Source organism: Daktulosphaira vitifoliae, unplaced genomic scaffold (assembly GCF_025091365.1).
Source record: "Daktulosphaira vitifoliae isolate Bord-2020 unplaced genomic scaffold, ASM2509136v1 Scaffold_1, whole genome shotgun sequence".
Lineage (NCBI taxonomy): Eukaryota > Metazoa > Arthropoda > Insecta > Hemiptera > Phylloxeridae > Daktulosphaira > Daktulosphaira vitifoliae.
Window position 1 is genome coordinate 49,372,430 of NW_026099572.1, and position 17,496 is coordinate 49,389,925.

At 26.3% G+C, this 17,496-nt stretch overlaps 3 protein-coding genes across 4 annotated transcripts in view; 1 reads left to right on the forward strand and 2 right to left on the reverse strand.

Moving 5' to 3' along the window:
• Window positions 1-17,496, forward strand: part of LOC126896731 (uncharacterized) — a 395,864-nt gene that overhangs the window by 211,700 nt on the left and 166,668 nt on the right. The gene's annotated exons all lie outside the window — the stretch shown is intronic.
• LOC126896730 (ribose-5-phosphate isomerase) lies at window positions 3,248-4,723 on the reverse strand. Its single transcript, XM_050669769.1, has 7 exons — window positions 4,484-4,723; window positions 4,340-4,400; window positions 4,164-4,279; window positions 3,966-4,102; window positions 3,757-3,898; window positions 3,584-3,686; window positions 3,248-3,482 (listed from the first exon to the last, which is right to left on the reverse strand). The coding sequence occupies exons 1-7, from the start codon at window positions 4,655-4,657 to the stop codon at window positions 3,373-3,375; spliced, it is 843 nt and encodes a 280-aa protein (XP_050525726.1). The 5' UTR covers window positions 4,658-4,723; the 3' UTR covers window positions 3,248-3,372.
• LOC126893997 (zinc finger MYM-type protein 5-like) lies at window positions 11,192-12,066 on the reverse strand. The gene has a single exon (XM_050664619.1). It carries the CDS (start codon window positions 12,064-12,066, stop codon window positions 11,257-11,259), a length of 810 nt encoding a protein of 269 aa, XP_050520576.1. The 3' UTR covers window positions 11,192-11,256.

Genomic DNA, 17,496 nt, shown 5'->3' on the forward strand with positions numbered 1-17,496 from the left:
TTTGTTTAGATACTTCTTGTGTAGAAAAATTTAGTTATTACTCTGCGTAATTTTACATATTATTAAATGTTTGTTTAATAGAATTTTTATTGTTAATTTTACTGAACTTGTAATATGTTTTTGCTTGCGTTATTTATGGTGTTTATAAGAATATAGGTATTTAATTACATTTTAGTAGTAATATTTTAAATAAATAATTTTTATCATAGATAATATTATTTAAATATGTGAAAAAATTGTATTTATATATGCAAAAAAAAAATATATATATAATAAATAAAAGTAGTGAATTGATTGGGAACTGTGAAAATTTAATCAAATCCTAAATTTTTAAATTACAACTGAAATTAAATGAAAAGTTATTTTGCAAATAGAAAAAACAAAACCCAGCACAGTGGGATCCAGTATAGATTTAATCTGACAGTGATTAAAATCATTATCATATGAAACGCTTCGATGCAAATCTGTAGATAATGTTTAATTCTAAGAAATTGAAGGATAATTACAAAAGCAACATCAACTATTTCCTTAATTATATCCAGATTAGTAATTCTTAGATTCAAAAATATAATATAAAATTTTATATTATATAATTGTTATATTGAATTGTTTTCAAATTATTATTGATATTGATTTTTAATTTGTTAAAAATAATAATTTTTAACCTTTTTTATTTCGTCCTTTAAAATAAAAGTTTATAATAAAAAAAAGAAATGAATTTATTACCATAACTTTTGGTGTTTAAAAAGATTCTACAATGGAAATATTCAGAACTTAATTAATTTTAATGATTTACTTTAACTAAAAGAACCAATAAAAAAAAAGTTGTTAAAAAAATCTACTCAATTGAGCGAATTAAAATTTTGATTATAATTTTGAAAATCCATCGTTAAATTCAGGTGAAACTAAAAATCATTTTTTTTAGAAATAATTTATATAGCAACATGTTACCAAAAAATTTGGAATATTATAGTTTAGTAGTAGCACACACAAATAGGGTAAAAAAATTATTAAATTACAAAATAAAATGATTTAATTTTGTATTTGAAACCTTTTCATATCAAATTATCATATCGAACTTGACTCGATTATAAATACTTTAAAAATATTAGAAACGAACGATTTTAATTGTTTATATGGATAAAACTGGTTAAGCTACTTTTAATTTGAATAAAGAATATTTTTTCGATTTTTAAGAGTAATAACTTAAACTAAATACAAATTGTAATCATTTGACGTATCGTTGAAAAAAGTTGGTCTAGTGAGGGTTGGCAAAATAAATAGTAGCCACAAAAAGAACCACATAGTAAAATAATATTAACATAAATATAAATTTCTTCTCACGGGGGGAGACTATAGTGATAGGATTCTTTATATCTATCGAAGTTATTGAATCTAAATGAGATAAATATCAAATGATTTGAAAATTTTGTTCTAACTCAAAAAAAATACAAAATATTACTTGCCACAAATGGAATTGAACCTCGTACCCCAAGAGTGAAAGACAGGTGTTACTATTTCGGCAACTGTTTGTTGCTTTCGTCAAATGATAAAATTAGATATTTAAGCTGACTCAAATTTAAAAATTACTTTTCCGACTTTAAAAAAGTAAAAAAAAATTAATAAGTTTAATTTTTTATGTCTTATTAACTTTATTCTATATCAATTAAATTATATAATATTCATGAAAGTCAGTGTATTCCCTTAATAAGATATTTTAAAATAAAATAAAATACAAAACCCAGAGTTTTAATACAAAAATAGCATATTTTTGAATACGGTAATCATTTGCGTATAGAAGATAGATCGTTGGAACAAATTTTTTTTTTTTAATTTTATAGTACATGACATAAGCTTTAATTTGACATATGTTTAAAGGACGCAGTATTTCCGTAACATTTTCAAAAGTTAAGTTGAAAAAAACCGTTTTTGTAAAAAAGTTGCTATTTTAAAACCCCCCTGTGAGCAGAATAAGTGTTTGATTTTCAAAAAAAATGATATCAAATAAAAGGAAATTACCTAAGGTTTCAATATAAAAAAATATTATTTTGATTTATTAATATTTGAAAAAATGATGGCAGTTTTAAGTACAAAAAACATCCAGATAAAAGGTGATTTTTATCCCAAACATTACATTTTTTTTTTAATTTCGACAGCCATTTGCACATAGAAGTTAAGGTGTCGGGACAAATTTTTTTTTTCATTTTATAGTTTATGACATAACCTTCGATTTGATATATGTTAAAAGGACGCAGTATTTCCGAAAATTTTTCAAAAATTAAGTTGAAAAAGTTAGTTTTTGTAAAAAAGTTGCTATTTTAAATCCCCCCCTAGTGAGCAGGTTAAATGTTAGATTTTCAAAAAAATTATATCAAATGAAAGGGAAATATCTAAGGTTTTAGTATAAAAAAAGTTATGTTGATTTGTGGATTTTTGAAAAAGTTATGGAAGTTTTAAGAGAAAAAATGACAAATTTTACCGATTTTTAAATTTGTAATTTTTTTGTAGATTTACCTCATGTATAATTGAACAACTTATATAATATTAAAACTTTGAAATGTTTGATCTGGAGTGGAAGTGAGGGTGAAGCTATTTTTAATATCAATCATTTTTTTGCTATACCTTTGACCAAGATATAAAAATATTTTTAACTACAAGTTCAAAAGCTTTGATCGACCAGTTATTTTCTTAAATGGACCATTTAAGAAAGATTATAATACATATTTTCATTAAAAAAAATAAATTTGACTTCCTTTAAGAAATGAAGAATAGACCTAAAAAATATTTAACCATTAAATTGAGAAACAAATATTACTAAATAAAGTTTTTTTCAACATATTATACTTTAAAAAAAAATCTACCAGTCAATGAAAAATGATTCAAAAAATTTGAAACATTTTAAAACTATATAATCAACAATTTAAAATAAATTATTCAAATTATGACATGGGACAGTAATTATTGTCCCATGATAATCAAATAGATTCATATACAAGATTTTCATAGCAGTCCTATGTTAAAATTAAAAGACTAAATTATATAATTTTAATTGCAGAGTAATAAGATATTAAAAATAAAAACAAATATTTTCAATTGTTTATTTAGTTATAGTTTTAACTATATACACTGATAAATACAAAATAGTTAAAAAAATTGTCAACTATTTTGTAATTTTTATTGGAATTATTTAATAATCCAAATAGTATGGATTATAATTTTATAAAATAGTAAATATGTATCCCTTAAAAACAGTACAGTAATAAATGTATTTAATTAAAAAAAAATTGGCATCAATTGACCATTTATATCCAATACACTTGAAATTGAAAATATAAAAGTAAATTAACAGTTTAAATATTAATAGTTTTTCAATTATAATTCTATAATCTGTTCAGTCTTTTGTAGGACTTTAACATTTCCTTGAACATTTCCAACTAAACATTCATTTGCCATATCAATAAATAATCCAGTTTCAACTACACCTAAAATTATATTAAAAATAGAAAAAAATTTTTGGTCAAATATTTATTATTTAATTTTCAATTTAAATATTTTTCTTCAAAAATTTAAAATATTAATTTACCTGGAATGAGTTTAATAAAAGTATGAACTGATGACCAGCAAATTTTTTTTTCAGGAAATACCCAATCTAATAAAAAGTTACCATTATCTGTTACTAAAGGACCCTGTAGAATGATATTAATACATTATACACATATTTTAATGTTAATCAATGAAATAATTAAAGTAAATTACAGCTTTATCTGCTGACATTCTTAAAATTGCTTGTCCACCAAATTTTTCTTCAATTTTCAATTGAGTTGGCTTACATGCCATAGGAATAACTTCTATTGGTACTCCTTTTTTCCAATTTTGTCCTAAATGATGAGATTCTTTGCTAAAAAATATAGTATGATTAATTAAAAAGTAAAAATTATAGTTGCAAAAATTGCGCTTTGACTTACGATCCATCGACTACAATAATTAATTTGTTCGAGCAAGATGCAACAATTTTTTCTTGTGTCAAACATCCACCACCTCCTTTAATGCATGCTAAAGTACCTAATTGCACTTCATCTGCACCATCAATTGTACAATCTAACTAAAATAGAATTGAATTTCAAATACTATATTTTTCAAAAAGTAACAATAGAATATATTACTTTTGGATGTGTATCCAAATCACCTAAAATTAAATTGTAATCATTTATTAGTTGTCGTGCTTGATAAGATGTTGGTACACAAACCACAGATAATCCTTCATCTTTTACTCGCTCAGCTAAAATTTAAAAATAAGTTATTTTATGTAGAGCACAAAAAATAAATTTTTATTTTATACCTAAACGCTGAACACTGTAGACAATTGTTGATCCACTGCCAATTCCAATAGTCATACCATCCTTAAAAATATAACCAGAATATATCCTTCAGATTAAAATACAAGATTATTTAATTTTTGAATAAAATAAAATTTTATCATTACTTTAACGTATTTGTTTACAGCTTCGTATCCAGCAGATTTTTTCGCTGGATTTATTTCTGCTGGTTCAGTCTTACGATTCATGCACAAATTCATAGCACTCATTTTATTAAAATGTTTAACAAAACGAGTCGGCAAATATTTAATGATAACTCGCTTGACCTGTACCAATGTCATTAATCATATAATTCAGCGTGATTTTTTATATTTGTATATCCTGCAATGTTAATACAATTCAGAAATCTGTAATCAATAATAATAATAAAAAACTGAACTCAGTTAATGATAAGAAAAATGATCATATGGATTTATTTGTATACATAATCTTTATCCAACAACAAATACTTCACAATAGAAACTACATTGACTGATAATTTATTTGTGATTTAATTGATTAATTATTATTATTATTATTATTATTATCCAAGGTCACAAAAAGAATACCCTCATTTTTTTGTATATTCTGTAAATATTTTACTCATATTCTACTTTAATAGAGTGGACTGCGATTTGCGACATCATTTATTATCTAAAAAACATGATAAGATGCAATGATTTGTTTGTACGCATGAGAGATGATCAGATGTTTATTATTTGGGACCGGCACGTGNAGATGATCAGATGTTTATTATTTGTGACCGGCACGTGAACGACCTTTGTGTGTACACTCACACCAACCATAGATTAAATACACATAGATAGGTCACGGAATTCAGACAATTGGCAACCGATTTTTTGTTAATTTATACCCGTAAAGATAGCGCTATATATTCTCTCGAGAAATATTAAATATTTAATAATAACTGTCCAGTTTGTTGATATTCAAGTAATAGCCACGATTAATGTACCGCTATCACTATTAGCGCAAATTAAGATAAGAACCAGTTATTACCAAAAAGCGATTGCTTATTTGATTTACTGAAACTTTTCCTTTAAAATACGAATTTGATAAAACATATATTTTTTATTTTATTAATATTGATTTAAATTTGACTATTATTTGTTTTTTTTATTTTCTCTTAGTGTTGAGAATCTTATCTTATTACATAACAATTTCTCGCTACCGATTTGTCCACTGTCAAGATTTTTTTATTATTTGGTGATTAATTTCTTAATTTACTAGTAATCAAGTCTAAGTGAGATATTTATTAATAATTACACATTTTATAAGGATTTTGTGTATAAAAATAGTAATTTATTTTTTCAAAAAAAACAATGAAATATTAAAAAACTTATTATACATATTTTAGAAAAAAACATTCATACAAATAAAGCAATTTAAACCAAAGTTCAGATCACTAAAAATGATAAAATAAGAAGTTAAGATAGGTTAAACCTATAAAAATATTAATATCCTCTTAGAATCTTTAATTTATCTTGTGAAATTTTGACTTCAAGTTCAATATTCAAAAAATTACTGTGTATTAAAGTTATAGTTAAATATTCTAAGTAAAGCAAGCACTCTTGTAAAATATTTACAATAGGATATAATTCATTTGTAATTATACCATTTAATTTAAAACTCAATTGTATTGTATACGACTTTTCATTTAAAAAATAATGAATTATCTGTTGAGAATTAATAACAAAATGTATTAACATTTTTTTTGGTTTTTTCAACTTACCAGTAATAATTTAATTTTGCGTTTGAATTGTTTTATAAAGGATTAAAAATTCTTTGTCATTAAAAAGATCTGTATCCTCTTTCAGAAATTTATTTTCACATGGTTTACATTGAAATTTATCCAACAATTTTTTAACGAGATACCCAGCAAAATATACATTTTAGCAGGTTTCTAAAGTTAATGTAGGAACAGTTGTCAGTTGTTCTTTTATGGTAGGGTAGGAATTAGAGAAGGAAAATATTTAAGATGTATCTGAACTATAATCGGAATCCATAGGATTTTCAGTTGTAGTTTCGTCGTTAGTCTCGTCAGTAGAAGATAAAGGGTTAATCTAAAATATTAGTGTCATCATCAAGCTCACAATTTGAGGTTTCAGATGATCTTATTATATTGTGTTTAGCTTGAATTCTAAATTATTAATAAACAAATAATAAGTTGTGTAGTCGGTGTACACTTCCTAATTTTTTTAACTAAGTTTTTTTAACTCTGGNGCGTACACTTCCTAATTTTTTAAACTAAGTTTTTTTAATTCTGGTAGTTTTTTGTTTGTTTATTTCGTCCGCCTTGCGTTTTTCTTGACTGCTACTATTTTTTATCAAGATATCGATAATTTCCATTAGATATTTCTGATAGCTTTTTAGATAGGGTGAGAATTGTATAAGTAAATTAAACAAAATAATATGCTTATTTTTTTTTAAGTATAATTTTAAATTACGGAATTACTTTAAAATCTTGAATCTCATCTATGTAATGAAATATTATTATAAACTATGAATACATTTGAAAGTTTAACGTTGTTGGATACACATCTATTGGTTATGCTGTCAAGAAAATGTGTTGTTGATTATTCATGTTATCGTTGTGTTACATCGAAATGTTGGCGGTCTCTCTTTATATCAGCATTGTCGCCGCCATCTTAACGCCTCTTCTGCTATAAGCTCTATGGCGTTTGCTAGCCAGTAGTTTTGTATTCATCTTACTGTAAAAGAAAATATTACTTTTGCGATTGTCGTACCCTGTGTGCTCAGTTTATCACCGTTGGGTCTATAAATTTTCTGAGATACATCACAATACCGTCCACAGCATATTGTACACATTGGTCTGCTACTTGCATTCGACTTCAATTGAACAATTCAAAAATCAACATTATCATCAGCCGTTTCATTTAGCCGATAAGTATAATGCTTGTTCATCTATCTTTCTAAGATTAATTGTATAATTTATTATTTGATTATATCAGAGCCTTAGTGGCATTAGTATTAAGTGCCCCCCCATCCACATTGAAGTATATACGATTTTATATTTCTTGTATAATACATTTAATTGTTAAAATTATATTTTGTAAAATTCATTCTAAATTCAAACATACAGTCCACTCACCTTATTACTTATCCTCGGCATAGCTAAAGACTTAAGATAAAAAAAAAACCACGAATGTTAACAAACCCGCATGAATACCACCGGGCGCTGCGTTCATACAAACGTATTATATAATAATGTTTTGGCCCGTCAAATAATATGATAATTAATTGAAAAATAAGAAATTATAATTTTTCATAAGTACAAACCGTTTTTCCTTTCATCGGTATTACTCTTAGATGGCACTTCCGGTTATGCTCTTTTCAATAAAACTGAGTCTCCACTCGCAGCAATATTGTCATCTGACGTTTTGATACTAGCTACAACATTTTTTTCAATCTTTCTTGTACATAACTTCCTAACAAATTTTATAAAACTTCTAAACACGCCTTTTGTTGGTGTCATTTATATTTTATAGAAATCAAAACACTATTATATCTCTTTAAATTGTACTAAAGCAATATGATTAAATAATGAATTTTATAGACTGAAATTTTCATAGAAAATGAACTATTATCGTATCATAGCAATTGAAAATAATATCTATTTTTTATAAGCCAATTACTATTTTATTAATTTTATGCTATGAAATAAATTAAAAAATTACGTATTTTTTAGCTAATTTCTTCCTATTTTTTGTATCTAAAATTAATACCCTACGTATGTGTCAGGAAACTGTAAAGATGTATTTGTCTTTCTTGAAGCTCACTTATGAATAATTTGTTTATTGCATTTAAATAATAGTAATAATTTGAATTTTTCTTAACTATTACATTAACTTAATACATTGTTTAATTTCGAGCGATTATAAAAAGTACAAGTTTTTACAATATTATTGAATTTCTTTTAGTTAACAAATATACACGCGCTCTAAATTAAACAATGTATTAAGTTAATGTCCATACTGTATCGCGATCCCTCTGTACTACCGTATTACATATATGTTGTTTATTTTTTTCTATAAAATTTACACAAATCCAACTTTCATTAATTATGAATTTATAATTGTTTAGAATATTTTGCCTCTTCAGAGTTGAGAAAAGCTCTTTTGATAATTTGTATAACAAGTAGAAGTTTTTCAATTTAACTTTTGAAAATACTCAGGGAATACTGCGTTATTTAAATATATGTTAAAATAAAGATTAGATTATGTACTAGAAGTTCAAAATAAAAATTTGTACTGACGACCTATTTTTAGTTGTATAAGAACAAAAAATAGGAGTTAATTTTGCTTTAGGCATAATTCACCAATTTCTTAAAATTAAACACTATCAACAGACTAGCGTAGAAGCGTATCTTGTGATAGTAATTTTTATCACTGTCAGATATCATATATACTTGTCCCAACTCCGCCTCATCCACACTGTGCTATCGTGCTTTATTTTTATGCCATAAGATCAATCAGTCAAAACATTTTCTTTAGCTAATTTCTTTCTATTATTTGTATTTAAAATTAATACTCTAAATGTAAATCTGCAAAAATGAATTAAAGATGTATTATTTCCATATATTTTCAAAAATCTCAAAGTTAATGCAATTTATATTTATTACATCTATAACGGGCATTAAAACAATACTGATTTTTTTGTTTGACGTCAGTAGCTCGGAGATACATTATACAATATTATAAATACAATAAAAATGGTAAGAACCATTCCCGGCGCAAGTTAGCCGTGAGGGGGCCCCAGTAGTTATCTCTATTTCTGGGTTGAAATTTTTAAAAGACCTGTTTTTTTTGTCAATGGATGAGTAAAAAAAAGGGGGTTTTAAAAAAATATTATGCGATAGTGTTATAGTTTAGTAGCGATTTAACTCAAAATCGGTTTTAAAATAAATAATTACTGTATATTACTAATTATACGTAAATAAAATCAAAATAATCAAAAATATTAAATATTAACAAGTAATCATTTTTCTGGCTTTTTTTGATGCAAAATCACTTATGATATTTTCATAACTCAATTGTTCTGAAAGTTCTTTTTCTAAGCAAATTGTAGCAAGTCCTGCAAGCCTCTGTTGTGACATGCTAATTCTTAAATATGTTTTAATTAGTTTTAGTTTCGAGAATGTTCTCCATGTTCCGGCTGATGTAAGCGGAATTGTTAACATGATTCGTAAAGCAATATTCAAGTTAGGAAATGCATTTGTTTTTTTTATTTCAGTAAGTACCTGAAGAGGTGCAGTATTTTTAACACGCTTATATTAGTTTCACTTGTATGTGTGATTTGTGTTTGTAACTTTCCACGCTGCACGTGTTATTAATCTCGCGTATCCCGTCGTCTAGACTAGACGTCAAAACGTATTCACCCCACCCCGCTCACCAATCGCCGGCAACACTAATTCTGTATAATTTTATATTTTTGGTTTTCGTACCCGTACAAGCGTGCGTGACATTAATTATATATATATATATATATAAAAACAAATTTTTATTTTGACTGACCAATACCACCCGCATGTAATGCGCCTTACGTATATATATTTATATAGGGGTGACGGTGTTACCGGTATACCGATTTGAGGTCGATATACCGGTATACCGTATACCGGTATACCGTCTTTTTTATTTATACGATATACCGAAAATATCGAATATACTGATAATCCCAAAAATATCGAAATATCGAGTATACCGAAAACCGAAATTAGTTATTGAATATTTTAATCTATTTTTAGATTGTTCAAAATTTCCAGTGAGAAATATATGACATATTTACAATACTAAATATATATATCTTAAATACCGATATGGGTTCGTATTATTTTGTTTTTATCGTTGCGTGTTGTTTATCACAATAATTGCATCTTATCGTTTATATCGAATTGAACATAAAATATGGAACCTATAAATTTAGAGTCAGACCCTTTAAAGTGGTGGAAAGTCTATTAAAATGAATTTCTAACTTTGGCCGTACTTGGTAAAAAATATTTATGCGTGCAGGGTACTAGTGTTCCAAGCGAACGTGTATTCAGTTGTGCGGGCAATATAATTACTGATCATAGATCATTCTATCAACAGAGCATTCCGAAGAACTCATATTTTTATCTATGAACTCTAAATTTGTATCAAAATAATTAAATAAAATAATAATTTGTGATCTTGTTTTTTTTTTATAAATTTAATTATAAATTAATTAATTCATATTAATGTTATTATGTAACATTATATTATTATGTAATATCGGAAATACCCAGATACCGAAATATCGAGTATATCGAAATTACCGTAACCAAATACCGGTTTAACGATATTTTCGATATACCGATTCACATCGGTAAAAAATATCATACCGAAATATCGAAATTAAAAAAAAATACCGTCACCCCATATTTATATATTCCTACCGCCGCTGCCACCGTTTATACCTTAGGTATAACGTTCCCCCTGCCCACAAAACACGGCTATACCCTGTGCATGATACGTTTACGTATTTATGTCGCCTTACTATATATATGTATGTATGTATGTGTATATATATATTCCTATAGTCACCGCATATGCCTCGTGTACAACGTTCCCCCGCGCCTCGCCCGCCCACAAAACAGCTCTACCTCGTGAATGATACGTTTACGTACTTAAGTCGCTTTACATGTATATATATATATTCTAATTACTATTAACAATATATATTAACACGCTTTATTCTCATAAGAGATATAGAGTGTATTCATTCCGATTATAAAGGATGATTTCTGTATCGTCATTTTTCGTCACTACCACCATGTTTCGGGAGTGGGTAATTTACAATTTTCTTGTAAGCTTAAAACAATAATGAACGAAAAATACTAGTATTATTGTGATAAAAGTGTGGAAAGAGTGAAAGGGTCAAATTTGCCAAACATTTCCATCAGACCTAAGAATTTACCGTTGTTAGGTTGGTAAAGAACGTCCGTGGAACCTCTAAATACATCGTTATGCTTAGCCAAAAAATGTATCGCCTCTATAATACGTTTTAGGACTTCTCTCCAATGATTCTTTTCTTTTTCGATAACTATCTGATGAGCTTTGTCAATAGTCTTTAATTTTCCTAATCGTAGTCGTAATTCTGACCAATCTAGTGCACTTTTTACGTGTGCGCGTGAAATTTCATGAGTTTTCAATCTTTCAGATAAATGTTTCCAGCCACTTAAACCGATATTAGCCAAAAAACTTATTCGTAGATTCGTTTCATGACTTGGAAAAAGTTTACAACAAAAATAATAAACGCAATCACACGAAATACTGTATACTAGCCGCTGCCTATCAATAAACTCACCATTAGATAATTTTCTTGAATAGAAACTATTAGAAAATTGTCTTTCAGCTTTATCAATTTTGCTTAGAAGATATTTCATATCAATTTTTCTCTTTGGTCCAAGTTTGACTATTTCAGCTCTTAGGTCGGAATTTATACTATCTGGCCAATTATAAGGGTCTGTTAGGTCATTGTTTTTAATAGGACTTAAAATAGTTGTTGAATCAAGATTATGTGATATTGGCTCTTCACTTATTTCATTAGAATGGGGAAAAAAGATATCAACGTTTTCATTTAAAATTTCTTCTTCATTATTAAAATTATCATTACTACAAGACGACTGTGATGATTGAAGAAATTGCAACATCAAACCTTGTTGTTTTTTTATACATTCTTTTTTTTGTTTTTTTATTATTTTTTGGTGTCCTGAGGGATAGGAACGAAATTTATCGCGATCGTGACTGTTTATAGTAGATTGGATAAATAACTAAAATAACGAAATTATTTTACTAATTGCTAAATATCGATGATTTTTTAATTTTTTATGTGAACATCTATTCCTATACAGAGTGATTTTTTTATCATAACCCACTCAATTACTTGCAGAATAATAATAATTTAAACATTTTTTTTTTTTTATTATCTTTAGTTACACAGTATTCTTGAATTTCTAACTATGTAATACTTTTTAAGTTCATCACTTATGCCTTGGAGGGGGGTCAACTTTGATTTTTTAAATGGTAACACATATTTTTAATTTAATAAAATGTTTGAGTATTTAATTTAATAGTAAATGGCATTTGAATTTTTAATATAACTTTATTAGCTTATTAGATATAAACATTTAAAGTTTCAAAATTTTGAGTTAATATACATGTATAATACACATGGGATTGTAAATACAGGTAGTTAACTGGATTTTTATGACAATGCTGTCTTAGTCACGGATTGTTTATTATCAATTATGATTATCAATAGATATACTTTCTGTATTGTCAGTTAGTGTATTTATAAACTCATAACAATGTGCCTTACTATCATTGATAATAACAATGCTGTGTACCTGCTAATATCGATGTCATAAAAAATCAATTAGCTACCTGTATTTGTAATTCCTTGTGTATTATACCTATATATTAACTCGAAAATTTGAAACTTTAAATGATTATATCTAATAAACGAATTAAGTTATATTAAAAATTCAAATGCCATTTACTATTAAATTAAAAACTCAAATATTTTATTAAATTCAAAATATGTGTTACCATTTAAAAAAACAAAGTTGACCCCCTTCCAAGGCATAAGGGATGAACTAAAAAAGTATTACATAGTTAAAAATTCAAAAATAATATGTAACTAAAGATAATGAAAAAAAAAAATGTTTAAATTATTATTATTCTGCAATTAATTGAGTGGGTTATGATAAAAAAATCACCCTGTATATTATTATATAAGTAGTTACGAAAAACATAAACTTAGTAAAAATAGCGTACAGAGACTTTTATATTCCATTTTTAAATCATTAATATCATAGTTAAATGTTTTATAAATTTTGAGCTACAAAAATATTGGTAAAACTATAGTAATTTTCTCTAAAATTGGCTATGATTTATTTAAAATTTATCAAATAATAAAATTACTTACTTAAAATACAGGTACAATATCAAATTAATACAATACAAAATTGAAAAATATAGAGTTACCATTATTTTGATGTTTTTTTGTGACTATAATTTATATTCTCTGCTCTTACTTGACCTACTTTTTTCAACGATACGTCAAATGACTACAATTCGTATCTAGTTGAAAATATTACCCTCAAAAATTGAAAAATTTTATTATAAATAAATATTATTGATAAATTTTATTTATCAATGAAAAAGTTACTTATCCCATGTTCTCCATAAATACAATTAAAATCGTTCATTTCTAATGTATTCAAAATATTTATTGACGAATCAAGTTTGATATGATAATTTGATATAATAGGTTTCAAATATAAAATTAAATTATTTTACTTTGTAATTTAATAATTTTTTACCTATTTGTGTGTGCTACTACTAAACTATAATATTCCAAATTTTTTGGTAACATGTTGCTATATAAATTATTTCTAAATAAAATGATTGTTAGTTTCTCCTGAAGTAATAATGGATTTTCACAATTATAATCAAGTTTTATAATACGTTCAATTGAGTAAATCTTTTAATAACTTTGTTTTGATAGGTTCATTTAGTTAAAGTAAATCATTAAAATTAATTAAGTTCTGATATTTCAATTGCAGAATCTTTTTAAACACCAAAAGTTATTAGGAAATGATTACTATTACTTCTATTTAAGTTATCTATTACAATAAAAATGCAAAAAAATATTGCGTCAAGCTCTTAAAATTTTTATACGTGTTAGAAGTAATGAAATATACAACTACTTTATTATTTTTATAATATCACCGTAAAAATTATAATATTAAAATATTGAATATCAATTTCATACTAAATTTAATTACTAAAATTATTATTAATTCTTTTATAATAATTATAAATCAAATAGCTAATCGGGATAAAATTAAGGGAATAATAGTTATTGTTGTTTTTGAAATAATCTACCAATTTCTTAAAATTAAACACTATCTACAGATTTGCAACGAAGCGTTTCTTATAATAGTGATTTAATCACTGTCAGATATCATCTATAATTTTGCCGACTATGCCACGTCCATACTGTGCGGCGACTCCACTGTTCTACCGTTTTTTTTTTGTGTCTGTTATCACTTTTTCTCATCTCTCACTGAACCGATTTCTTTCAACAAAACGTCAAAAGATCACAAATCGTATTTAGTCGAAGACATTATCCTCAAAAATTGAAAAAATTTCCCTCGTTCTTTGTATAGAAGGAAGCCTCCAAAAAAATTACAAATTTAAAAATCGCTAATTTTCGACATTTTAAAAATTTTTTTTACTTAAAACTGCCATAACTTTTTCAAAAATGAACAAATCAATATAATTTTTTTTATAAATTCTTGATGCCTTTACTTATCATTTGGAATATTTTTTTTATAAATCTGACCCTTTACCAGTCCACAGGGGGGGATTCAAAATTACAACTTTATCACAAAAAATTTACTTTTTCAACTTAACTTTTGAAAGTGTTTCGGAAAGTTTGACACTTTGATTTATATCTTAAATTAAAGCTAATTTAATGTATATTATCATGAAAAAAAAAAAATTACCCCAACTCGTAACCATTTCGACAATAAGCGCTACACGCTCGACAACAGAGTTGACACGCTGGCTTACGGTCATTATGCCATTCCACCGGAAGATATTTGATCAACATTAGTTTTTCTATTAATAAAAAGATTGTAAAAATCATTAAATATCCATATTTATAAATGTAAAATATATTGTATGCTAAACCGTATAATTTTATGAAGAGTTTTTTTTAAATATAAGTCTTATTATTTAATTTATTGTTATAAAAATTTAAATAAGAAATTTCTTTTCGCGAGGGGCAACTCCAGTGAGGGGATCCTTGATCTTTATTGAAGTTATTGAATCTAAATGAGATATAAATCAAATGAGTTGAAAATTTAATCAAACTTATAAAGAATTAAGAAAAAATGCAAAAAATTCTTAGCCATACGCGGGTTGGAACCTTATACCCCGAGCGCGTAAAACACAAGTATTATCGACTCGGCAATCGTACGTCACTCCCGTCAATTGAAAGATGGAAATTTAAGATAACTAAAATTTCAAAGTTATTTTTCTCGTCTTAAAAAAGCAAAAAATTTTAAATTAGTTTAACTTCCTATGCTATATTGATTTGATTTTTATAATATTTATGAAAATCTGTATACTCCCCTTGTCAAGTATTTTAAAATAAAATAAAATATAAAACCCAGAATTTTAACACAAAAATAGCATATTTTTGAATACAGTAGTCATTTTTATCATGAAGAAAAATCCAGAGGTCGAATTTCTTTTTTTCAAATTTAAGTGTATTACATAAGCTTTAATTTAAGATATATATATATATATATAAGCATCAGTATTTCTGGAACAATTTCAAAAATTAAGTTGAAAAAGTAAATTTTTTGTGAAAAAGTTGTCATTTTAAATCCCCCACTGTGGGCAAGTAAAAGGTCACATATAAAAAAAAAAATATACCAAATGAAAGGTAATGATATTATGCATCTATATAAAAAATAATTATATTGATTTGTTCATTTTTGAAAAAGTTATGGCAGTTTTAAGTAAAAAAAATTTTTAAAATGTCGAAAATTAGCGATTTTTAAATTTGTAATTTTTTTGGAGGCTTCCTTCTATACAAAGAACGAGGGAAATTTTTTCAATTTTTGAGGATAATGTCTTCGACTAAATACGATTTGTGATCTTTTGACGTTTTGTTGAAAGAAATCGGTTCAGTGAGAGATGAGAAAAAGTGATAACAGACACAAAAAAAAAACGGTAGAACAGTGGAGTCGCCGCACAGTATGGACGTGGCATAGTCGGCAAAATTATAGATGATATCTGACAGTGATTAAATCACTATTATAAGAAACGCTTCGTTGCAAATCTGTAGATAGTGTTTAATTTTAAGAAATTGGTAGATTATTTCAAAAACAACAATAACTATTATTCCCTTAATTTTATNCGATTTAAAATTTTATTTTTGGGGATTTTTCCTATTTATGGGAATTTTTTTCTACTTTTATTTTTTTTTTAATAGAATAGCATAACGACGTTAATCTGGAAATATTATTACCAAAGATGAGAAAATATTTTTAGTACACTCTGAGCGTTAAAAAATGTTATCAAAAACCATAAATTCCATCAGCGTTTTTCGATTTTGAACCTAAAATTTTCATCAGGTTTGCCTAAAGAAATTTTAAAAGTACACTGAAAGTTTCGTTAAAATCTATTGGTTTTGACCGAGTTATGAGCTTTTTTTTAATTCGTGTGTAATAACTACACGACTTACACGTGTAGTTTAAGTCAAATATGATTATGGTTTGCGCATGTCAATTTTTAGCTTCGATGCTAAACTGAGAAGGTATTAATTTTACTATGATGCGTTTTTATTTTTTTTTTTTTGTGTCTGTTATCACTTTTTCTCAGCTTTCACTGAACCGATTTCTTTCAACGATTCGTCAAAAGATCACAAATCGTATCTAGTCAAAGACATTACTCTCAAAAATTTTAAAAATTTCCCTCGTTCCCCGTAAATGGGGGAAACCTCCAAAAAAATTACAAATTTAAAAATCGCTAATTTTCGATTGTGATTGTGATGATGATGGTGATTGGAGAGGTGAAGAGTTTTAAGTATTTAGGGTCAGTTGTGCAGTGAGGCCAGCTGTGATGTATGGTTCAGAGTGTTGGGCGGTTGATAAGAAAGTAGAGTAGAGAATGAGTGTAGCAGAGATGAGAATGCTCAGATGGATGAGTGGAGTGACTAGAAAAGATAGAATAAGGAACAAGCATTATCGCGTAATCCAATATGGCACGCACAAGATATAATTATATATATATATATAATTATGGATAAATAGATGTGTATGTCACACTATAGTTGATAGTACGGAGTATAGATACACTATCGTTAATGCGTAATCCGCTGCTACGACCGTACAGATAAATATAAATATATAAATATAAGTATGTATATATATAGTTATCCCGTTCGCTACCACTATGACCACACAAGATGTATATATACATATATATATATTCCGCGATATAGTTTCCTTACATCGATCAACAAAAAAAAAGAAAGAAAGACAAACCGAATCTTAATCCAC